This window comes from Macrosteles quadrilineatus, unplaced genomic scaffold, assembly GCF_028750875.1.
Source record: "Macrosteles quadrilineatus isolate MER2022 unplaced genomic scaffold, UCM_ALF_1.0 Scaffold_2__2_contigs__length_208266976, whole genome shotgun sequence".
In the NCBI taxonomy this organism is placed as follows: Eukaryota; Metazoa; Arthropoda; class Insecta; order Hemiptera; family Cicadellidae; genus Macrosteles; species Macrosteles quadrilineatus.
The window spans coordinates 106506508-106532958 of NW_026542595.1; the positions used below are offsets into that span (position 1 = coordinate 106506508).

General features: G+C 32.1%; 1 protein-coding gene across 1 annotated transcript in view; it reads left to right on the forward strand.

The window, feature by feature from the left end:
- The first annotated feature begins 282 nt into the window (after window positions 1–282).
- The window catches only part of LOC128986167 (guanylate cyclase soluble subunit beta-1), a 192892-nt gene continuing 166723 nt past the window's right edge, over window positions 283–26451 (forward strand). Inside the window, exon 1 of the mRNA XM_054406350.1 lies at window positions 283–393. Coding sequence (XP_054262325.1) covers window positions 391–393 — 3 coding nt within the window. The 5' untranslated portion in view covers window positions 283–390. The remainder of the gene's footprint in view (window positions 394–26451) is intronic.

Below are 26451 nucleotides of genomic sequence, written 5' to 3' on the forward strand. Positions count from 1 at the left end.
AGGTTGTTGACAAACTTAAGGGAGAAAGTATGTGTCAGAATGCTGATACAGTTTATTTTAAATGTTAACATCTAAAACAACATATTTTGAACAAACTATATTAGTACCCTATCCACTCTTAAAATTGACAAATTAGAACCTTTAAAGATTATTCAATTATTCCGAACACAAATAAGGCTCCGTCGATTTGTCGTTGGGGAGAAGCCTAGCGGAAGGTTTGTGAACTAACCCTGTTCGGATCGATGGCGTAAAGCGTCTGTCAGTTGAACATTGCAACTCGTTGTAGTCAGTGTTCGGGCGAAGTATCTTGTTGTTGTCAGGCGTTTTAGGTTAGGATGCTGTGAATCTATTGTTCCTTGTTCTAGATACGGAGTCTTTTCCTCAGCTGCGATGGTAAGTGGATGCACATGTAATTTTAGCTAGGATAAAAGTTGTGTTTGGCAATGGATTGTGTTATTGGTCTGTTTTCAATTTCAAAACATTTTCTTGTTCGTAAGGGTGTTTCGTGTTTTGGTAATTCGGTTTCATTTTTTTCTGACCCATTTTGGAATGTAGCTTAGAATATACAATTTAGAATTAGTGGATTATTTAACTTAAACATTGGACAACAACGAGAAGGGTTTGGTTGCGAATATATATTTTCGTTTCGAGATATTTGGGGGTGGTTAGGCAATGGCAGAGGCTTTACAACCAGAAGCTGTTGGATGGATATAATATTTAGAAATAATTCCGACTTTGAATCCCGTATAGTTCACCACATTAGGGTGATGTAAATAAAGGACAGTATACTCAATATGATGATGGTTTATAAACAAAAAATTATTATTTCAACTGTTCACTCAATAATAATGTTGTTTTTACAATAAATACAATTTTTTTTTTACCAAAATAATAAGGATTCTACTGATTATTACAACTAAGTTTTTACTTGTTTGTAAGTTTTTTAGGGTTGGAAAGTTTTGTATATTTTTTTTACAACCACTTAATTTGCATTTTAACACGTTTATTACGTAATGTGTTTTTATCCACTGGGTATCTGTAGTAAAACATGTATAAGTCTTAATGGAAATGACCTCGATTCGTTTGTTTAAGATTTGTCTATTGTAAAATTAAGAAAATTGCAAGAATAAGAAATGAGTTGTAAATAATGCCCTTTTTGCTTTGTTTATTAATTTTGTTACTCAGCTATTGGAATGTTGACTAATATTCACATGTTATCAAATTTCCCTAAAAGAAATTAGCTATTACCGTAGGTCTCATGGTAAGACTTGAGCTCGGTACCGATTTACTTTTTCATTTTGATGTCCCCAGAGTCCAAAAACACTATTCGTTCAATTTTTTATATAAAAAAGTGAAATAATTAAAAAAAAACATTAGTACACTTTTTATTCATTTGAATTCTCAAACGACTACAACACTTGGGTCATAGTCATGTTGACATTTTATACAAATATATAAAAATGTTTTTATGTTTTCAATTGTGTATATAGTAGTAGCCCTAATCACTATAATACTTACATTATTATAAGTAACTTTATAATAAGACCGTGAAAGTAATAACTTGTGTAATTTTTGTTCGATTTTGATGAGGTGTAAAGCGGTATAAACTTGAATGAGTTCGTGAACCAGCATGATCCGATTTTTCGAGTAAAAGTAATCCAATTATGATGCAATTTGGTACAAACGGAGAAAACTTGTTTGCAAACCAGCATGATTGGACTATGGGAACGGGGTTTTATGGGGTAAAAAATTAGGGGTTTCCAATTTTTTACTCTAATCATAAAAATTTTTACAATTTCTTACCCATTTTGTTAAGAAAAAAATAATGTTGTATATTCAAGCGTGTTGTATGCCTTACGTGTTTGGATATAATTCGAAATGTTGTAATTTTAAAATGTTCATGTTATTCTCAAGGAGAATAAATAAACTGTTGTAATTTGCCTGTTTATGGATTTATTTTTTATAAATGCTGGAAATTTCATTTTTTCCATACCAAGCTATCGACATTTTAATAAAAACAAACCTTATTACCTTCCCTGAAGCAGCGAACCTAAGTACTCATTAACATTTATTCAGAAGAAGTCAGTTTGAGACATCATCCACAAAAAAATGAAGCAGAAACTTGTGCTTTAAGTAGCGAAGCAAACCTACCGGAATGTTTAAGTAATACGAGGGTACTAGTAGGAAATCGTGAAACACTAATAGATTCAAATACAATGGAGAATAAAACAAAGGATATTTCTATTATAAATTAAAAATGTACCTTACACGATGACCTGTCACTGTCTCAGAATGAAAGTGAATCTCCTAAAATAAATAATACACCTGGAAGTGAAATGAATTTCTATATTGAAATAGGAAATAGATCAGCCAATTTGAAGAGAATATTTTACTGGACATATAGCAAGTTAAATGGAAATTCACATAGTCTGCAGGTCTGCTGCGGTGGAGTTATTTATGTTTCAAGGCAAAAAATAGAAAACTTTGGTTTATTTTACAAAAGACCCCATAAAACCCTGCTGTTATAAACTTATCTTGCTGGTTCGCGAAATGATACATGTTGTTCATGCTAAACTTAAACCAAAATTGGACAACAATTACTCTAGTTGTCGTGTTCGAGATCACTTAATAAAAATAACATTTTTTTGGAAGCAATCTAACCAGATGCTCACTCTTAGCAAAAAAGGTTCAAACAATATAGCCTAACATGTATAGTGTAAATATTATAGGGGGCAACCATACAGAACAGTAAAGCCTGGATATAGGTTCCGTTTCTTAAACTAAGCATAAATATGCGTGCTGATCTAAAGTATTTTTGTGATTGGCTTCTACAACTGGGTAATGGAACCTTCACAAGTGTTACAGGAGTTAGGAATCAGCCGATGATTAGTTTTTAACCGTAAATAAATGTTAAAAATGTTAAAATATTTTCAATCGTAATAGCAGATATATATTCACAGTAATTTTTAAATTTGTATGCGTTCATTAGTTGTTCTGTACGTTTATTGAGAGATTAAATCTATAAAATGTACCATAAATAAAAAAAACTTTTACCCTCTCATTTTTTTCTATCTGGGAAGGGTTTTATTGTCTATTCCTCTAAAAATGCTCGGCTGCAAATTTTACTTGACGTTTTTTTCATTCCTTAATGGTGCTAATTAACTTTGTTTCCAGATGCCAAAATTAATGGACAACGCCTCAGCATCCCCTGGCCATGACAGAGAAGATCTAGGGGAAGAATATTTAGTAGGGAAGATTTTGGAAAGGAGGATTGTAAATGGAAGTATTGAGTTTCTACTAAAATGGCGAGGATATGGAGACACTGAAAACACTTGGGAACCGCGTCGGAACCTAGATTGCACTGAACTCATTAGAGGATTTGAGGATTCCAAAAAGAAGGAGGAAGAGCCTTCTACTTCCAATCCTACCCAGAAGAAAGGTAGACCAAGTCAAAAACACTAATCAAATTAAAGAAATGGAGAGGAAAGACGATGAGGCTGAAGCACCAAAGGGGTTCGAAAAAAAACTTGGACCAGAAATAATTTGAGGAGCAAATAAAAAACAAACAGTTTTTATTGAGTCATTGTTGGTTCTTCTGGATAGGATTGGAAGTAGAAGTCCCTTCCCCCTTCTTTTTGGAATCCTCAAATTCTCTAATTAGTTCAGTGCAATCTAGGTTCCGACGTGGTTCCCAAGTGTTTTCAGTGTCTCCATATCCTGGCCATTTTAGTAGAAACTCAATACTTCCATTTACAATACTCCTTTCCAAAATCTTCTCTACTAAATATTCTTCCTCTAGATCTTCTCTGTCATGGTCAGGGGATGCTGAGGCATTGTCCATTAATTTTGGCATCAGAAAACAAAGTTCATAATTAGCACCATTAAGGAATGAAAAAATGAAGTGAAAGTTTCAGTGAGCATTTTTAGAGGAATTAACACTAACAACCTTCCCAGATAGGAACAAAATTAAAAGGGTAAAAGTTTTTTTTTTTATTATTTATGGTACTTTTTATACATTTAATCAGAGAATAAACATACAAAACAACTAATTAATGCATACAAATTAAAAATAACTGTGGAGATATATCTCCCATTAGGATTAAAAATATTTTAATATTTTTGATATTTATTTATGGTTAAAAAACTAATCGTCGGCTGATTCCTAACTCCTGTAACACTGGGGAAGGTTTCATTACCCAGTTGTCGAAGCCAATCACAAAATTACTTTTCATCAGCGTATATTAATGCTTAGTTTAAGAAACGGAACATATCTTCAGGCTTTACTGTTCTGTATGGATGCCCCCTATAATATCTACAATATGTAAGTTAGGCTATATTATTTTAAACTCTTTGCTTAGAGAGAGCGTCTGGTTTGATTGCTTCCAAAAAAATGTTATTTTTATTTCGTGATCACGAACACGACAACTAGAGTAATTTCAGTCCAATTTTGGTTGAAGTTAAGCATAGACAACATTTATCATTTCGCAAACCAGGAAAATAAGGTTATAACAGCAGGGTTTTATGGGGTCTCAAGTAAAAAAAAACCAAAGTTTTCAATTATTTGCCTTGAAACATAAATACCCCCGCTGCAGCAAACCTGCAGACTGTGAATTTCCATTTACCTTGCTAAATGTCCAGTAAAATATTCTCTTAAAATTGGCAGATCTATTTCCTATTTCAATATGGAAATTCATTTCACTTACAGGTGTATTATATATTTCAGGAGATTTAACTTCATTCTGAGACAGTGACAGGTCATCGTGTAAGGTACATTTTTCATTCATTATAGAAATATCCTTAGTTGTATTCTCCATTGTATTGGAATCTATTAGATTCCCTACTAGTACCCTCGTATTACTTGATCATTCCTGTAGGTTTGCTTCGCTACTTAAAGCACAAGTTTCTGCAACGCCTTCATTGATCTGTGCATCTTTTTGTGGAAGATGTCTCAAACTGACCTCTTCTGAATAAATTGTAACGAGTACTTAGGTTCACTGCTTCAGGGAAGGTAATAAGGTGTGTTTTTGATAAAATGACGATAGCTTAGTATGAAATAAACGAAATTACCAGCAATTAAAAGAAATAAATCCATAAACAGGCAAATTACAATAGTTTATTTATTCTCCATGAGAATAACATGCAGAAACTTCTGCTTTAAGTAGCGAAGCAAACCTACAAGAATTTTCAAGTAATACGAGGGTTCTAGTAGGAAATCGTGACACACTAATAGATTCAAATACAATGGAGAATACAACAAAGGATATTTCTATAATGAATGAAAAATGTACCTTACAGGATCACGGTCACTGTCTCAGAATGAAAGTGAATCTCCTGAAATAAATAATACGCCTGGAAGTGAAATGAATTTCCATATTGAAATAGGAAATAGATCTGCCAATTTTAAGAGAATATTTTACTGAACATATAGCAAGGTAAATAGAAATTCACATAGTCTGCAGGTCTGCTGCGGTGGAGTTATTTATGTTTCAAGGCTAAAAACTTGAAACTTTGTCTTTTTTTCGCGAAATGATAAATGTTGTCCATGCTAAACTTCAACCAAAATTTGAAAAAAATTACTCTAGTTGTCGTGTTCCCGAACACGTAATAAAAATAACATTTTTTTGGAAGTAATCTAACCAGATGCTCACTCTTGGCAAAAAAGGTTCAAACAATTTAGCCTAACATGTATGGTATAAATATTAAAGGGGTCAGCCATACATAACAGTAAAGCCTGGAGATAGGTTCCGTTTCTTAAACTAAGCATAAATATGCGTGCTGATGAAAAGTATTTTTGTGATTGTCTTCTGCAACTGAGTAAAGGAACCTTCACCAGTGTTACAGGAGTTAGGAATCAGCCGATGACTCGTAACCGTAAATAAATATCAAAAATTTTAAAATATTTTCAATCGTAATAGGAGATATATCTCCACAGTTATTTTTAAATTTGTATGCATTATTCATTTGTTTTGTACGTTTATTCAGAGATTAAATGTATAAAACGTACCATAAATAAAAAAAAACTTTTACCCTCTCATTTTTTTCTATCTGGGAAGGGTTTTAGTGTCTATTCCTCTAAAAATGCTCACTGCAAATTTTACTTGACGTTTTTTCATTCCTTAATGGTGCTAATTATGAACTTTGTTTTCAGATGCCAAAATTAATGGACAAGGCCTCAGCATCCACTGACCACGACAACCCCTCTAGAGAAGATCTAGAGGAGGAGTATTCTGTAGGAAATATTTTGGAAAGGAGGATTGTAAATGGAAGTATTGAGTTTCTAATAAAATGGCAAGGATATGGAGACACTGAAAACGCTTGGGAACCACGTCGGAACCTAGATTGCACTGAACTCATTAGAGAATTTGAGGATTCCAAAAAGAAGGAGGAAGAGCCTTCTATTTCCAATCCTACCCAGAAGAAAGGTAGACCAAGTCAAAAACACTAAACAAATTAAAGAAATGGAGAGGAAAGACGATGAGGCTGAAGCGCCAAAGGGGTTCGAAAAGAAACTTGGACCAGAAATAATTTGAGGAGCAAATAAAAAAATAACAGTTTTTATTGAGTCATTGTTGGTTCTTCTAAATATGATTGGAAGTAGAAGTCCCTTCCCCCTTCTTTTTGGAATCCTCAAATTCTCTAATGAGTTCAGTGCAATCTAGGTTCCGACGTGGTTCCCAAGTGTTTTCAGTGTCTCCATATCCTGGCCATTTTAGTAGAAACTCAATACTTCCATTTACAATCCTCCTTTCCAAAATCTTCTCTACTAAATATTCTTCCTCTAGATCTTCTCTGTCATGGTCAGGGGATGCTGAGGCATCGTCCATTAATTGTGGCATCTGAAAACAAAGTTCATAATTAGCACCATTAAGGAATGAAAAAATAAAGTGAAAGTTTCAGTGAGCATTTTTAGAGGAATTAACACTAACAACCTTCCCAGATAGGAACAAAATTAAAAGGGTAAAAGTTTTTTTTTTTATTATTTATGGTACTTTTTATACATTTAATCAGAGAATAAACATACAAAACAACTAATTAATGCATACAAATTAAAAATAACTGTGGAGATATATCTCCCATTAGGATTAAAAATATTTTAACATTTTTGATATTTATTTACGGTTAAAAAACGAGTCATCGGCTGATTCCTAACTCCTGTAACACTGGTGAAGGTTCCATTACCCAGTTGTCGAAGCCAATCACAAAATTACATTTCACCAGCGTATATTTATACTTAGTTTAAGAAACAGAACCTATCTTCAGGCTTTACTGTTCTGTATGGCTGTCCCCTTTAATATTTATACCATACATGTTAGGCTATATTGTTTGAACGTTTTTTGCTAAGAGTGAGCATCTGGATAGATTACTTAAACAAAATTTTTATTTTCATTACGTTATCGCGAACACGACAACTAGAGTAATTTCAGTCCAATTTTGGTTCAAGTTTAGCATGAACAACATTTATCATTTCACGAACCAGCAAGATAAGGTTATAACAGCAGGGTTTTATGGGGTCTTTAGTTAAAAATAAGTTTTCATTTTTGCCTTGAAACATAAATACCCCCGCCGCAGCAAACCTGCAGACTGTGAATTTCCATTTACCTTGTTAGATGCTTAGTCAAATATTCTCTCAAAAATCGTCAGATCTATTTCCTATTTAAATAACATTAATTTTAATGATTACTTAGGTTTGCTGCTACAGGGAAGGTAAGGTGTGTTTTTATTAAAATGTTGATAGCTTAGTATGAAATAAACGAAATTGTCAACATTTATAAAAAAATATACCCATAAACAGGCAAGTTACAACAGTTTATTTATTCTCCACAAGAATAACATGGACATTTTAAATTTACAATATTTTGAATTGTATAAAAAACCGTAAGTCATACAACACGCTTGAATAAACAAAACTATTTATTTTTTTAACTATACTAAATGCTATGGTAAGAAATTGTGAAATGTTATATGGTTGGAAAAGTGTGTATGGTTGTCAAACCAACGAATCTGAAGGTAATTAATTCAATCCCTAGCGGAGTATTTTGGTATTTATCATAGGGAGCAAATAAATAATATTGTATGCACTCAAGTGTTCCCGAACAAAAAATAACTACAATAAACCTGTTCTATAGAAATCAACGATTTTTAATTACGTTTAATGTATCAATGTATTACATTGTTCATTATTTCAAAAATATATTGATATTGCGAGGTTATGTTTTATGTTAAACTAATGGTCTATACCATTAATCTTTAGCCTAAAGTACAACACAAAGTTCACCGTTATCGTAGTGTTAAGAGATTAAGTGAATGTATGATCAGCCTCACAAATGTCAAATCATATAAATCCCTTTTGACGGAAGATCCAAGCCCTGTTCATGTAATGGGGTATAATACTGGGTTACACAGTTTAGCTATAGACACAATATAAAGAAGTATGATTATAAGTTAACGTTTGCATGAAAGTATATCATGTATGTGAACGGGTTTGTCATTTTATAATTTTAAAATTATTCCTTTTTAGCTCTTCAAACTTGTTACATGGTCGCTCCTGGTGTGCATTCATTTATTTAACTTTACTAAACTTCCAAATTTACTATAGATAGTGTTATGACAAATTGTATTGCCTCTTTCACACTTATATTTCATTAGGCATAAGCATTTGATTTTGTTTCTATTAATTTAACCACAAAAATGTATTAAACTGTAATGAAATTTACATAGCACACTTAATTTAATAAAATGATATTTGTAAAGTGCATAAACAAGTTTCTACTTTACGAACAGATTGAAATTTACATTCTACAGATAAATAAAAGCACTTCGATACAAACAATATTGTTTGAAACCACTTTAAGAGGCTTTGACGTGATTTTGCCTAAAAGCACTTAACTTTTGAATAAATCAGCTGTCTTTGAGACTCAGCCGGTTAAAGAGCAATGGTTATTCGTCCTGAAATACGATATTTTAAATTTTCTATTTTCTTCTTGTTTTTTAACGTCATCGATGTTTTACATTTTTATTCAAGAACAGTTTAAGCTCAGATATTGTAACTATATAATTTAATTAATTAATTTGTAACCCAATGGAAAATGGTATCTTGGTGCAGAATATACTCTGCTTGGGATTGGATCCAAAACTTTTAGATTTGTAGGCAAGTACTATAACAACATGGTTAACTATACTCCCAACTATTATATTTATTTAATGATTCCGTATGTAGACTACTGATAGTACCTATACAGGGTGAGTTTTAAATGAGTTCCCCCCCCCTACTTTTTTCTACATTTCTTAAGATATCAACTCCGGACCACGTCAGATCATTTTAAAGGATAGTAAGTACTTCATTTTGACTGGGTATAAATTTTTGGCCGCCATCTTGGATCCGCCATATTGGATACAAAGTTTATTTTTCAAATGTAAAGGTAGGGTTGTGACCCATCGTTTTAAACTCAATTTTTATGCTGTGTACGATGCTGCAATCCGTTTGAAAAAAATCTTGATCCATTCTAAAGTTATAGAACTTTTTATAACATTATTTTTAGCCCATTTTAACATTGTGCATTTAGAAACTAAGAACATAATCGCAAAATAGTGATAGAAAAAGATTTATGTATATTATGTGGTGTATACTTATCTTTATCTAGCACTATTTTGCGATTATGTTCTTAGTTTCTAAATGCACAATGTTAAAATGGGCTAAAAATAATGTTATAAAAAGTTCTCATAAATTAAGAATGGATCAAGATTTTTAAAAACGAATTGCAGCATCGTATTCAGCATAAAAATCCAGTTTAAAACGATGGGTCACAACCCTACTTTTACATTTGAAAAAAAAAACTTTGTATCCAAGATGGCGGCCAAAAATTTATACCCAGTCAAAATGAAGTACTTACTACTCTACAATGATCTGACATGGTCCGGAGTTGATATCTTAAGAAATGTAGAAAAAAGTAGGGGGGAACTCATTTAAAACTCACCCTTTTTTAATTAAATGTATTCACCCTAATTGACAAAGAAATAAAAAAAAATCTGTATTTTGAAACTTAATTTATTATTGTGTAAGGGGAGTAATACCAATGACTATTTATAGAATTATACATTCCATATCCTTGTTCAAGTTGACGCCATTTTTCATAAAAAGGATGTAGTTGACGTGAGTCACCGATAGATTGAGCTGATCTAAATTACTAATTTCTGACGAATTCACGAACTTTTTTGACATGTCAATCGGATGGAATAACTTATTGTAAGCTATAGCAATATTTATGTCCCATGAACAAAAAATAAGGTAGAAAATAGAATTTTTGACACTAGCGCATTCTGTGACTGGCTCACATAACTATGTTCTTTTTTTTTGTAAAAAACATTGATGACAGCTGGTCCATATTTAAGTAGTATCAAATAGTCAATGGTAATAACAAAGAAATATAAATTATGGCAACAGATTTTCGTATTTATAGGCAAGAAATCTCCTAAGAGATCAAACTTAAATATGGTTTGGTTAGACCAAAAATATAGTTTATCACATGGAATAAAAAATATTTTCCTCCTCACTTACATAACTTAATAATCTTAAATTAGCCCTTGCATGTAAAAAAAGAGTGTTTTCGGCCTAAGTGATAAAATATTTATCAATTCAAATACCGGGTGTCCAAAACCACCCGCACACCCCTTTCAAAACTATGCAAACCATTTCTTACAAACATATAAAAATAATACACAACTAGCTAAACTGAGCACGGTCTACCAAATGGTGATGATTTCAAATCCAAAATCACACCCTAAGTGGCTTTTTCAGACCGGAAGTTGACTTTTTTAAATGTAAACTACCAATTTTGATTACAGAATTGGATTTTACGTTGAAAAATACATAACTTTTGTCTAAAACATCTTTTGAAAAAACTTGTTTTCTACCTCTAATGCCCCATTAAAGTCAATAATTTTTTGTCATTCATCTGTTAAAATTACTCGAAACAATAATATAGAAAAACAAATAACAAATATTACATAAAGACATGTGATAAATAGAATCAGCTGTTCATTGTAAACACCTTAGCAATTGAGTAACAGCTGGTCTACACGTTTTGAAAGGGGTGTACTGGTGGTTTTGGACACCCGGTATAATTTAAGCAATTTATTTGACTTTACAGTCAATATTCGATGAGGTAAAAGTTGACGAGATGAAATGCAAATGGAGTGACAGTTGATCCAAAAGATGTCTCCTATTTGACACTGATCCGTCTCAAGCCAGCTTTGATTAGAATTACCTCCATCAGACCTCGATTTGCATGTTCAGGCGCTGTTAGACTATGCATTAGCTCACATGATACAAAATAACTTCACGCTCTGTGTTTTCCCACAATCCTGAGATTTGTAATTGGAAATAATTGGAAGAGCTTATCACTAAAGTTTTAATATAGTAATTCATTCAAATAAATAATTTTGGTATACGCCAGTGGCGTTTTGTAAGTAGGAATTATATTATAAGTAAATGATAGTGGTCCAAACATCTCACAACATTTGTGTTAGGAATTGAACCAGTCCCCTTCTTACACTGATAGTACAGTGCAATTAGCTTAAAAAAAGAGCAAACCGGGACATCAAAAAAAAAAGTTTCAAACCAGCGCCAAATTGTTGAATACACTTCCCTCAATATATAAAAAAAAGTTACACTGATTTGAGTGTCGGGTTTGGGGGGGAGGAGGTGAAAATGGGGTGAAAATAGGACTTTTTTTACTTTTTCGCAAATACCTCAAAAACGGTGCGTTTTTCTTAAAATACAATGAATTACAAAAATAATCTACATTAAATTTCGAATAAAATGATACCATACAATACCTATCTACTATGATCGGTTCAGGAGATATTGGGGGGTAAATGTGATTTTCTCTTAAAATTCAAAAAAAATTGTTTTTTAAATGGAGAAAACCCATGGACACCTATAGAAAAAGTTTCTAATGAGTGCCAAATTGTTCAATAGACCTTCCTTAATATGTGTAAAAAAGTTACACAGATTTGAGTGTCGGATTTGGAAAGTAGGGTTTAAAGGAAATGGGGTTAAAATAGGACTTTTTTTACTTTTTCGCAAATACCTCAAAAACGGTGCGTTTTTCTTAATATACACTGAATTACAAAAATTATCTACATTAAATTTCTAACAAATTGATACCATACAAAACCTATCTACTATGAACGGTTCAGGAGATATTGGGGGGTAAATGTGATTTTCTCTTAAAATTCTAAAAAAAAATTGTTTTTAAATGGAGAAAAACCATAGACACCCATAGAAAAAGTTTCTAATGAGTGCCAAATTGTTCAATAGACCTCCCTTAATATGTGTAAAAAAGTTACACTGATTTGAGTGTCGGGTTTGGGAAGAAGGGTTTAAAGAAAATGGGGTGAAAATAGGACCTTTTTACTTTTTTGTAAATACCTCAAAAAAAGGTGCGTTTTTCTTAAAACACAATGAATTAAATAATCTACATTAAATTTGGAACAAAATGATTCCATACAATACCCATCTACAATGAACGATTCAGGCGATATTGAGGGTAAAAGTTATATTTTTTTCTTAAAATTCTAAAAAAGTTGTTTTTTAAATGGAGGAAACCCATGGACACCCGTAAAAAAAGTTTCTAATGAGTGCCAAATTGTTTAATAAACCTCCCTATATATTTGTAAAAAAGTTACACTGATTTGTGTGTCGGATTTGGGAAGGAGGGTTTATGAGAAAAGGGAGGGGAATGGGGCGTTTTTTACTATTTTGCAAATATGTCGAAAACGGTGCGTTTTTCTTAAAATATAATGAACTACAAAAATAATCTACATTAAATTTAGAACAAGATGATACCATACAATACCTATCTACCATTAACGGGTAAGGAGATATTGAGGGGTAAATGTGATTTTTCTTTTAATTCTAAAAAAGTTGTTTTTTTAAATGCAGGAAAACCATGGATACCCATAAAAAAGTTCCTAATGAGTGCTAAATTATTCAATAGACCTCCCTTAATATGTGTAATAAAGTTAACAGATTTGAGTATCTGATTTTGGTAGGAGGGTTTTTCAAAAAGGGAGGCTCGCAAAAGGTGCGTTTGTTTTTATATATAATGAATTACAAAAAAAAATCTTTATTGAATTTCAAACACGATCATTCTATACAATACCTATCAACTATGAACGGTTTGTAAAATTGCAACTACATTCTAATAAAATACGATAAAAATATAGATTTCCTTGTAAAAAAAAATGGCCACCATTTTCCAAAATGGCAGCTTACTTTAATATTGGAACCTTCTGTATTTCATGGTCCGTTTAGGATATAAATGTGATTTTAAAACTTTTTTGTTCTTTGCATTTTCTCTAGGCTATAAACTTATTCGTTTATGAGCTACAGGATGCGGAAAGTACACAGCAAGCCTTTTTTCCATAAGTGTAACACGTTGTAACTCCTAAACGAGCAGTTTTTAAGAGAATATATGTCAAAATTAAAAATGTTTTTAAATTGCATTTAAATTCTAAAACAATCATAAACCACAGGGTGTTCCATAAGAAATAAAAAAATTTGTCAGCCATATTGGAAAATGGCAAACATATTTTTAAAATTGGAAATCATCCCAAAAAACATCTAAAAAGTAAAGGGGAGTGCTCCATAAGAAGTTAACTCTGAGACATCCTACAGAGTGTCCCGTAAGTAAACAGCCAAACTTCAGGAAATAGTTATATGGGTCAAAATAAAAAGAAAATCAAGAATAAATTATTTCCCAAAATCGCTTGGTTAACCAGATATTTGCCATTTTGTTTTTTTACACATAAACATTATTTTATCTTTGAATTTTGTAACCGATCATTATGTAACTTGGTATAAATGTTGAGGTAAAATAGACTCTCGTTAGAAAAAGAATTATCTTAATCCAATTTAAAATTTCAAAATGGCGGCTATTTAAATTTTTCAAATTGAAATTGCAAAAATGGCTAATTTTATGAAAAAATTTATATAAATATCATATTTAGCTTTTAAAATGATGAAAATAATAAAAAAATAAATGAAATATCACGATTTTTAGTTGTAAAATGAGGCAAACCTGAATAGCGTAGCCTTGATCATAATAATTTTACAACTAAAAATCGTGATATTTTAGTTATTTTTTATTCGATCTTTTTGACCTTGGTGTCGTTTGATAGGAAATTTTAAAAACTACAGTTTTGTTTTGTAATTCATTATATATATATATATATATATATATATATATATATATATATAAAACGCACCCTTTACGAGCCTCCCTTTTTGAAAAACCCTCCTACCAAAATCAGAGACTCAAATCAGTGTAACTTTATTACACATATTAAGGGAGGTCTATTGAATAATTTAGCACTCATTAGGAACTTTTTTTATGGGTATCCATGGTTTTCCTGCATTAAAAAAACAACTTTTTTTAGAATTAAAAGAACAAAATCACATTTACCCCTCAATATCTCCTTACCCGTTAATGGTAGATAGGTATTGTATGGTATCATTTTGTTCGAAATTTAATGTAGATTATTATTGTAATTCATTGTGTTTTAAGAAAAATGCACCGTTTTGGAGGTATTTACAAAAACGTAAAAAGGTCCCATTTTCACCCCATTTTCTTTAAACCCTACTTCCCAAATCCGACACTCAAATCAGTGTAACTTTTTTACACATATTAAGGAAGGTCTATTGAACAATTTGGCACTCATTAGAAACTTTTTCTATGGGTGTCCATGGTTTTTCTCCATTTAAAAAACAATTTTTTTTAGAATTTTAAGAGAAAATCACATTTAGCCCCCAATATCTCCTGAAACGTTCATAGTAGATAGGTATTGTACGGTATCAATTTGTTTGAAATTTAATTTAGATAATTTTTGTAATTCATTGTGTTTTAAGAAAAACGCACCGTTTTTGAGGTTTTTGCGAAAAAGTAAAAAAAGTCATATTTTCACCCCATTTTCTTTAAACCCTACTTTCCAAATCCGACACTCAAATCAGTGTAACTTTTTACACATATTAAGGGAGGTCTATTGAACAATTTGGCACTCATTAGAAACTTTTTCTATGGGTGTCCATGGGGTTTCTTCATTAAAAAACCAGTTTTTTTTATAATTTTAAGAAAAAATCACATTTACCCCTCAATATCTCCTGAACCGTTCATAGTAGATAGGTATTGTATGGTATCATTTTGTTCGAAATTTAATGTAAAATCTTTGTGTAATTCATTGTGTTTTAAGTAAAACGCACTTTTTTTTAGGTATTTGCGAAAAAGTAAAAAAAGTCCTATTTTCACCCCATTTTCACCCCCTCCCCCCCAAACCCGACACTCAAATCAGTGTAACTTTTTTACATATTGAAGGAAGTGTATTCAACAATTTGGCGCTGGTTTGAAACTTTTTTTTTGATGTCCCGGTTTAGGTATAATTGCACCGTACTAGAAGTCCGAGACGCTTACTACAAAGCAAGCAGCACAACAAGCTTAAAATATTTCTAAAAAAATTTTGAAGGAGTTACTAAAAGCTTCAACATTGCTTCAGGCTATGTCAAGGGTCACGAAATAATAATTTAGATCAAATACACTGGTGATTAGCTGGATTTTAACTCAGGACCTCGAGGACGAAAGTCCTGTGCTCGCTCCCCATTTATCTCGGCAATAATACAAGTAATACCTCTAGCCGTGGTATGGATATAATTTAAAAAAATTAAAATTTATATTATTGAAACACAGAGGGTACAATTGTGTTCAATATTTTTCATGACCTAACGAATATGACTAGACTACAATAGTAACTTCAGCTAATGTTTACCTATAGATGAATGACCATTGCTCTTTTCCCAGTTGGGACTCCAAGTAGGTTGATTTATTCAAACGTTAAGTGTCTTTAAGTCAAATCACGTTCAAGCTTCTTAAAGTGTTTTTTGAACAATTTCATTCATAGCGGAAGTGTTTTTCAATAATCCATAGTATTTTATGCGAATATTTGTTTGAAGTCATGCGGTCTACCAGTTATTGTATGTAAGTGTGTGAAATTATACAAAATCTTATAGTTTATATAGCTGCCCTTTCTGTTTAATATGTTTAAAAGTTTAGATTGGAAGAAGAAAACTGTTTTTTAAAGAAGGATAAGAGAAAAGAATGTATTTATAAAATAAACACATCAGCCTTAAAAAATAAGGTTGCCAATGCCACAGAAAAATTTTACACATAAAATATTGAAGGATTATACAGCTATAAGACTGATTAATTTTGATGTTTGCCATATAGATGATTTCTCATTATGGTCAATGAACCTCTTAATGTTTCATGAATAATAATTTTCAAAAAGGATCTGTCCAAATCATATTGTTTCCAAAAGCTCACAAACAATTTTGATAATGTTCCTCTAGAACCAATAAACAATCCAATCACCTCAATTTTCGAAATTTTAAAATTTTCCTTGAAATATTCAAAGGTAGAATCATACATTTCATTCTTTTCTTCGTTAGGTTGATTTATGTTTATTTCAAATCGAATTGTAGGATCGAGAATTATGCCTTTGTTAGTTTCTCTTTCGATCAATAAAATATCTACTCTTCTGGTGCTTCCGTTAGAAGAAAGACAGTGTACTTCTTCTTGCACTTCCCATGTATTATACCTTTTTGGAAGGCATTTGCTATGATACTTCTTATTTTGTGGTTTCAGTAGCTCAATTGATTATATCTCGTTTTAGAAAAACTTAGCTACAACTTTATTGAAATGGATGGTATTAAAAAATATAGAGTGTTTTTCACGGTATTAAGTAAAAATCAACTCTAAGATAACCTTTTAACAAGTCCCCTAAAATTTAAGCCATAAATGTAACATACATAAATGTAACTTATACATTTTAAAGATTATCTTGAGAATATTGCAAATTGTAAAAGAAATCTATCCACGATCAACAGTGTGTTAAGTGTTTTATCCGATGTGCGAATGTGTTAAGACTCCAATAACAGAAAAGAACCCGTACAATGAGTTTTGCGGGGGAAGCCACAGAGTATGTACATCTAGGACTTCTGCGATTGGTTGCAATCCATACCATCGCTTACGTATGCGAGTCTACGCACACACGTGCTGTGTGCACGATCGTGATGGCGCAAACTCGGGATTGCACTCAACAGATTTTGCAGAAATAGTGGTTGCACTCACAATAGTTTGCAGAAACTCTTAGTTACACTCAACAGAGTTTGCAGAAACTCTTAGTTGCACTCAACAGAATTCGTGGAAATCGTGATTGCACTCAACAGATTTTGCATAAATATTGGTCGCACTCACCATAGTTTGCAGAAAGTCTTAGTTGCACTCAACATAGTTTGCGGAAACTTGTGGTTACACTTAACAGAATTTTCAGTACCTCGTGTTTGCACTCAACAGAGTAGCCAGAATCCCGTGATTGCACTTACCATAATATGCAGGAACGTGTGGTTGCACTTAACAAAGTTAGCAGAAACGTGTGTTTGCACTTACTATAGTTAGCAGAGACGTGTGGTTGCACTTACCGTAGTTAGCAGAGACGTGTGGTTGCACTTACCATAGTTTGTAGAAACGTGTGGCTGCACTTACCATAGTTTGTAGAAACGAGTGGTTGCACTTACCATAGTTTGCAGAAACGTGTGGTTGCACTTACCATAGTTTGCAGAAACGTGTGGTTGCACTTACCATAATTTGCAGGAACGTGTGGTTGCACTTAACGTAATTTGCAGAAACGTGTGGTACCGCAGAAACTCGTGGATGTACTCAATAGGTTTTTTTTTAAATTAATTTCTTATTTTTTTATAGTTAATTCGTGTTTGCATTCACCAGAGGTTACATGTTCATATTTATTTTAACTTTAAGGTGAAAATGTAACGAAATGTCCTAAGGAATGAGTTGTCTTCATTACGTCCATATTTTTATTATCCTTTTATTCGGTAGAAGAAGTTTCCGTCAAATGCTTAAGGTCTTCATAAATACAACAAATATACAAATCCAAAGATGAAAGAATCAGGCCTGAAGCCTAAATATACTTCCTTTTGCTCCTTGTCCGATCAATGGAACTTAATATCTTTTCTCTATATCCCCAAGCCATGAGTGTATCACAAACACAATTTCACAAGGGAAAAAGATCCCCGCTTGAATTTGTTTGTAATGCAGTTCTTTATGTAATAGCCATAGCTTTTAATAATTTATGAGTTTCACAATCCTAAAATACAATAAGTTGGGGGAGCGAGCTGGTCTAGTGGTAGAGCGCAAAACTTCGGTTCCAGAGGTCCCGGATTCAAACCCCGCCAAATCACCAATGGATTTTATCCATGTGATAATGCCTCAACCCCATAGGTTTAGCCTGAAGTAATGTGAAAAACAATTCCTGGCTCGTGCTTAGCGTCTTAGGACAATATTATATAGCACAATATTTTGAGACAGTTTGTACTCTACAAGAATATTTTTTCCTTGTTTAACGAAAAGCAATAATGTGTGAAAATAACTATAAAAAGCCTGAAGTAACGTGAAAAACAATTCCGGGCTCGTACTTAGCGTCTTAGGACAATATTATATATCATAATATTTTGAGACAACTTGTACTCTACAAGATTTTTTTTCTTGTTTAATGAAATGCACTGATTAGGAAAATTTTAAAATTTAATTAATTTGCATTGTAGTTAGTTATCCATTGAAACATTAGAAAATGTGATATGGCTTTAAATTAAGAAAATTCTTTAAAATAAAGAACATTATGCTCGACTTATGTGCCTGTTTTTATGTTTTATGGATATATTAATCATAATGGCTAAATGCCCCCCCATATAGCTAAAATAATATGTTATTGACTAGATGGATCTACTTTGGGAAAGATGCACCGTGATCCAATCATTAAATTAGGAACATCCTTTGAAGGTTTGCTGAACACAATCCAAAATTGTTCAATGTTTGTAAATTAATTATTTACAATTTATCATACGTCTCATAAACAAGGAATCGTTCCGTATTAACGTTCAAATTAAAATTATTACAAAATAAAATGTGGTACCAGCATACATTCGTAAAAGGACGAAGTGTAGAGTGAATTGAGTATTTTATTTCAGCAAAGTAAAAGGTGCGTTGAAAATTGCGCTGATGTTATTAAAAGCAGACTTTGTTTACAAGAAATATTGTGCTTCCTTTACCTGGTTACTCTGTGGATTCAAACTTGATTCAACTTTCTTTTCGTTTGTGTTTATGTTCGCTTCATTTCATCAAGTGATATAAACTCAAACTGAAGAGGGTGAGGAATAGGCCGTAAGCTTACGTGTTTTAGCGATAAAGTTTTAATGTAAATTAATAAAATGTTGAACTTATTTGTATCAAACATGTTGTCTAACTATTTCCGTTTATACAGTGTGTAAATTAAGTATTGAAACAAATCTGTATTTTTTTAACCGAAATAGATAGAAATATTCTGTTTGATGCATTGATTTTTAACAAAGGATCCGCAATTTTTACATCAAAAATATTTTTAACCCCCCTTACAGAGTAGGGGGTGGGGGTGACTTATAATCTTTCAAATAACAACCCCTTTTGAGTGACCCCTGATTTTGAAGGGTTTGTCAAGACATAAGCAATGGTGAAAACCTGAAGTCATTATGTCACTCATAACCAAAATGGCAGGTATTGAAAAATTTCATTGGGTGAAAAAGTACCCATTTCACCAATTCAAATTTTTAAATATCTGCCATTTTGGCTAGGGGTGACATATCATGTTTGGACCATTGCTTATGTCTAAGGGGTTGAAAAATATTTTTGATGTAAAAGATTGCGGAACCTTTGTTAACAATCAATGCAACAAACAGAATATTTCTCCCTATTTCGGTTTAAAAAATACAGATTTGTTTCAATACATAATTTACACACTGTATATGGTAGGGCTATTTCTTTTAAATTATAGAATACCATTTAATGTCTTTAATATACTTGAATGCACAAAAACGGTAAATTTCATATTCAACTTGATACTGTAGGTAAAGCTTAGGGTTTGTGACACTGTCAGGACTTAAATCGTAGTTCTTGACGGTGGTCTTACCTTCTCCAACCACATCACTTACGTTTCTCAAATTGTTTTGGGAAGGCTGTGAGGACTTTACAGATTCCGTTCGATTCTTCCAGAGACTGCAAAATTAAAGTTAGTCCAGTCACTGGTGTTGTCAGTGATGCATTAATGCATTTTGTACGGTAACAGGATTTACCGGGAGGGTGTAAACCGACTTAATAGGCTGCAAAACACCACAGTTCGTGCTGTCTACTAACTCATAAGCGTTAACACATATCCTCTTTCCGAGATTCTGCTGGTGTGTTGTCAGCCGATGCTGTATTACTGAGTGCAAACTTGTTGTTTCATCCATCGGGTATTATATCTCATAGAACCAAAATGATAGAGAGACTTGTGACACGTGGAGCAATTGCTCGACGGGGCACTAGGCAGGACACCCTCCTCCACTTTCCAAAAGTTAATTTGGAAATTGGGAGAAGGGAGGAGGGGGTTCTCCTATTTTGACACAACCATTTACAACGACCTCCCCTATCAGTTAAAAGCCTTTCGGCCTTAGCTTTCAAACAAATGTTAAAATGTATTGTAAAGCAGGCTAGTAATTTTTGTTGTATATTTGTTCATGTACATAATTTGTTTGGATATGACTTTTAAATATTTAGTTTTTTGTGACATGAGTTATTCTGTAAACCAGTATTGTACTGAGAAGTGCTCGAAAATAAAGGCATTTTGATTTGATTAACTTAACAGGGTCATGGCCGTTTCTTAAGAAATGTAATGAATTGCAAAATCGTAGGTAAATGCATTAAACGATCGGTATGAAACATATTGTGTTTTACGTGGTTAACAAGTCACAAACCTCTCACTAAAATAATCAACAAGATAAATTATTTCGCTGTAACAAACCACATAAAATCGTTACTCGTATGAAAATGTCATTTCACATTAATAATTGCTGTCACTAATTATCTCTTGTACTTTTAGTATCTTTTAGCTTTCTAATTAGTTAAATTTGTTAGCCATTCTTTGCAATATGCATCCTTCGCATTTTCCTTCGTTTCACAGTCTCTTTGCCAAGGAATTTCTTACGTTAAATTGCACGCTTAGCATTCCTTCAGGTTTTAGAATCGACGTGCAGTTCAACAGTTATGCCCAACGCCCATTCATATCCGAGCATTAAAACTAAATGGGTCTTGAGGTGTCATACAAAATACATTGCAGACTTATCTTAAGGTTTGCCAGCTTTTAACCCTTCGGTCCCTTCGATTTGGGCCTCGAAAATTTTCAGCTTTGAGGTGATGACATAGTATTTTTTTGTTTTGTCCTAGGACGCTAGCCACGAGCCCAGAATTGTTTTTCACATAAATTTAGGCTAGACCTAGGGGTTGTGGCATTATCACTTAGATAAAATCCATTAGTGACTTGGTGGGGATCGAACCCGGGACCTCACGGTGAAGTCCCGCGCTCTAACCACTACCCCAGTACTACAGTACTAGAGCAAACTGAACTGATAAACTTTAGTGACATCATACGTGAACCGTTGAATTTGTTGTCCGTTGTGCTACTGATCCACGAAACCTTATGTCACGTGTGAGAAAATAATGTTTTTGAATAGTAGAATCGTAGGGTGTGTTGCATAGTGGCGAGAGTCTCGAACTTGTGTGAGAGGGACTGGTTCAATTTCTACACCAACAAAACAAAGGTTTGGATCGCTTTCTGCTTTCTCTAAAAACGTGTGTGTCCCTCTTTAATATCTCCTGTAAAAATGCCACGAGCGTAGACAATAAAAATATTGATTTATTTTTGTGGGACATTTTTTTAATAATACATTTTAAAATGGATACTTTGGTACTATACCGAACACAAAACAGATAAATCAACTTCCAAATAAGATTTTGATTAGTTTAAATAACAAAATATTCCTAATCTAACTTAACCTATAAACACGACATAAATAAGACTTTAACCAGATTCATGATATACTTTTGTACAATTACACAATACTCTCGGTTCAGATTGTTTCGCTCACATGAACACAAACAAAAATAAACCATATTTTCATGTATGATATTTTTACATGTAAGAATAGTGTTTGTTCTAGGAAATTATCATGGTTAAATAACGATTGTTGCCTAAATTCTAGAACTATTATCTCAAAACCATCAAAGACTTGTTTCTATGGAAACCACTTATTCCGGCACACCAAAGTTTAATGGGCGTAATGTAATTTTATCATTGTTTCAACTAAGTGTATGACAACTTAGGTTATGTTCAATTCTATTCTACCAACATTTTTATAAGTCACCATTTAAAAATCAACATCAATATTACCAGGGCATTTTCGTGACCTTTTGAGATGAATTGTTTGTGTCTTAAAATATATATTTTTTTAACATATAAATAAACAATACACATTTTCAGTAACTTTTTAAAACTTTGTAATTTTTTTTAAATGGAAACCAATGGCCAACTATGTCTAATACATGACAATAAAATAGACAGATTTTGGAAAAAAGCATAATGTACGGTACTGCAGTTTAAAAAAAATAATAAATAAAAAAAATCTAATTGATAGGTAGAAAGGTTCTGACAAAATTACAAAAGTTGAAGTTTATTTTTAAACAAATTTAATTACCACTGCCTTTATGTCGTCAATATTTCCAAGGAAACCCATTACACAAAATATCAAACTAAACATATCGAAAAAAAAACGTTCAGTCCTATTATCAACCGAAAATACAAAACAAACCTACATTTCTAGTCCAGTTGATGATGTTTTCTGAATCACAGTTGTTCTGTTATGAATGAAGTGTCAACAACTGAGTCCATGGTATCCAGCGGCGCTCATCGACAATGCTTTGTCTTCTACTATTGTAAAAATATCACTCTCCTGGAAAAGGTTGTATTGCTGTTAGAATTCTAAATAATTTGTAACTTAGCGTTACACACACAATAGTTTTAGAGGAGCTTTTAGACGTCAATTGAACAAAAAATGTAAAAAAATAAAGAGAGTAATTGTAGTACTCTAATTTAAAATTGAAAGTTGAGGGATGGTTTTAGACCTAGATGTCTAAATGATGCTAACGAATTGTTGGCGTTAATACGTCTAAGCTTTAGACATTTTTTATTTTAATAATTCCATCTGCCTTATGAAACACAAAATACATATTATAGTTTTGTTATCCCCCTATGGGTTTTGCCATCATATCAATGCAACATGTCTAATAATAATAGCTCAATTTAAGCTAATGAAACAAAAAAATTTAAATTTTTTATAAGAAAACCTTAGCCTTTACACATTGATTCTTAAAATTATTTTTGGACAACAAGCTGTTTGTTCTTCGACATAATGCCATAGTTAAACTACGGTCACTTTAGACCCCATTACCTCTATGTCGTCACTAACTTGTCTCCATGGCAACCAGCCAAACAAAGAGTTTAACTATCTTGTTTACATCTAGTTCATATGAAGAAAATATTTTTTCAAACACTTAGAATGTGATACAAGCTTTATTTTGTCATTTTTTATATATACCCCCTATTTCCCTAATAGTAATTCCACAATGCCTATAAACATGTAATTTAAACTATATTGACATTGAGATTATTGAAGCGTCGATGCAATATTTGCTTAAGCATAGAGTAAGTCTATTTAATTACTTGCGTTTCAAAAAATGAAATTTAATAAATCCGTTTGTAAAAGTTGTCTGCACGAATGGGAATTAATATGAATCTGAAAAAGTGCCTAATACAAAACAAATTCGAGGTGATTTCTATCTAGGCTAACCATGAATATAATTAACTTTTATTGAATAACTTCACATATGGTTTATGATAAGTTATTATTCAACATAATATTTCAGAAATATGTAATAAACTGTTATTTGTGTTATCTGTCAGAATTGTTCAGTTTTCGAACATTAATTGTTGAATAGGCATAGGCAATCGATTTTCCTTTTATTTTGACTTATATTTACACTTACTTAAATTTAAAAGAACATTTTTTGCTTGAGTTTTTATTTTATTTGCTAATATATCTGTTTATGATTTCTCTCATATGTATTGTAGTATAAATTCCCATTTACAACAAGGAAAAAAACTACTTTGTGAATGGGTAAATGGTGGGTATTTTGTTGAAAATTGCTAATTTGAACAAGATACAATGTGTAAATAGGAATGTTGTGAGTTTTTAAGAATTTAAATTGTTAATAGTATCTTACAAGTGTTTGTATATTACTTACTTAAAAGTCTTTGTTTAAAATAATCTGTTTAACATATGTTGTCAATAATAATTAAGCAATGATATTGATTGTAAACAGTTATAGAATAAAGAGAAACAACTTGAATGTTAAAAAATACTTTTTACTTTTTATCAAATTAAACATGGCGCAGTCGGTAAAGATTTGATTAAGAATAATATCAGAAGAATATACACAGAAATGGAATTTAACAAACCGGATATCCTAAGCCTTGAAGGCAACTTGGAGGAAAATTTTAGGACATTTAAAGAAGAAGTGGAGATATATTTTATAGCCACTGAAACCGAAAAGAAACCTAACTCTATACAAGCAGCAAGGCTTAAAAACCTACTAGGAAAAGAAGCATTGAAAATTTATAAAGATTTCAAACAAGATGAACCAGAAACAGTAAAAACGATATTAGAGACACTAGAGAAGTATTGCACGCCAAGAAGGAATGAAATCATGGATATTTATAAGTTTTTCAAAAGAAAGCAGCAACAAGATGAACCATTTAATAAATTCTATTCGGACCTAAAAAATTTAGTCAAACCATGTAAATTTGAAGAACAAGAGGAAAAACTGTTGAGAGCTCAGATAATACTGGGATTAAGTTCAAAAAATGTCCAAGAAAAACTTTTGAGAGAAGATCTAAAATTGGAAAAGGTAATAGAAACCTGCAAAACGATGGAGTTAACTGAACAAAATATGAATGAAATCAATGAGAAGAAAGAAGTACTTCAAATTACAAATATTCATGATGAGAAGAAAGAAGTTCATCAAGTAACTAAAACCTTTGCTGGGACACGTAAGTTGGAGGACCAAACAGGTAAAAGATGTTTTAAATGTTACAGATGTGGTGGTAGTCATGGAAAACAACAATGTCCAGCTTGGGGTAAAATCTGTAGTAAATGCAAAAAGTCAAATCATTTTGCAAGTATGTGTAGGACAAACTTAAATATTCTTTCTAATGAGAAATGTAACGAAGTAACTGATCAAAGTAGTAGTTCTTTTGTGCATAATTGCCAAGGCTATGAGATTAACACAGTTTGTGTAGTTGATTCCATTGGTAATCAAGAAAAAGCTTGGTATAAAAGTGTTAAAGTTGAAGGGTTCAATGTAAGAATGAAACTTGATACTGGGTCTGAAGTAGACATTGTCCCATATTCCTTTGTAAAACTAAATAAACTACAAAATAGGATGAAGAAAAACCTAAACAAACTAATTTCATTCGGGGGGTTTCAAATAAATCCAGTAGGATACATAGATGCACAGATTGAGACAGAAAATAAAATGGATGTTGTAAAGTTAGTAGTGGTCAGTGGAGAATGTACTCCAATCCTAGGGCTGAAATCTTGTCTAAGTTTAAATTTAATAAAGAAGGTAGATACTGTTGCTAATGGTTTATCAGTAAAAGAAGATGAAGAAAAATTAAAAATTTATAACAATTATAAAGATGTTTTTGATGGTGTGGGTTGTTTCCCTGACATTTGTAAGATAAAATTAAAGGAAGATGCAGTACCACAAGTAAGTTCTGCTAGAAGAATACCATACAAAATTAAAGATAAATTTGAAAAGGCATTAAATTCGCTGGTTGACAATGAAATTATTAAGCAAGTTGAAGAGCCGGTTGAATGGGTCAATAATATTGTAATACTAGAAAAGCCAAATGGATCTTTAAGAATCTGTATTGATCCTACACAACTTAATAAATATATCATAAGAGAGAGGTATGCAATTCCTTTGCTAGAGGACTTGGCTCCAAACTTAAGTAATAAGAAATACTTTACAATTTTAGATTTGAAAGACGGGTTTTATCATATAAAACTAGATGAAGAATCCAGTAAAATGTGTTCATTCAGCACAATCTTTGGAACTTATAGATTTTTGAGGGCACCTTTTGGCCTCTCTTGTGTACCTGAAATATTTCAAAGATTGGTACACAAATATTTCAAAGATATTAAAGGTCTTTCAATCTATTTCGATGATTTGTGCATTGCTACTGATACTAAAGAGGAAAATGATAAAATTATAAAGCAGGTAATGGAAAGAGCAAAACAGTATAATATTAGATTTAACTATAGTAAAATGCAATACTGTGTTAATAAGGTAAAGTATATTGGTGCTATATTCAGTGAACAAGGGATGCAACCGGATCCTTCAAAGATAGAAGCAATAAAGA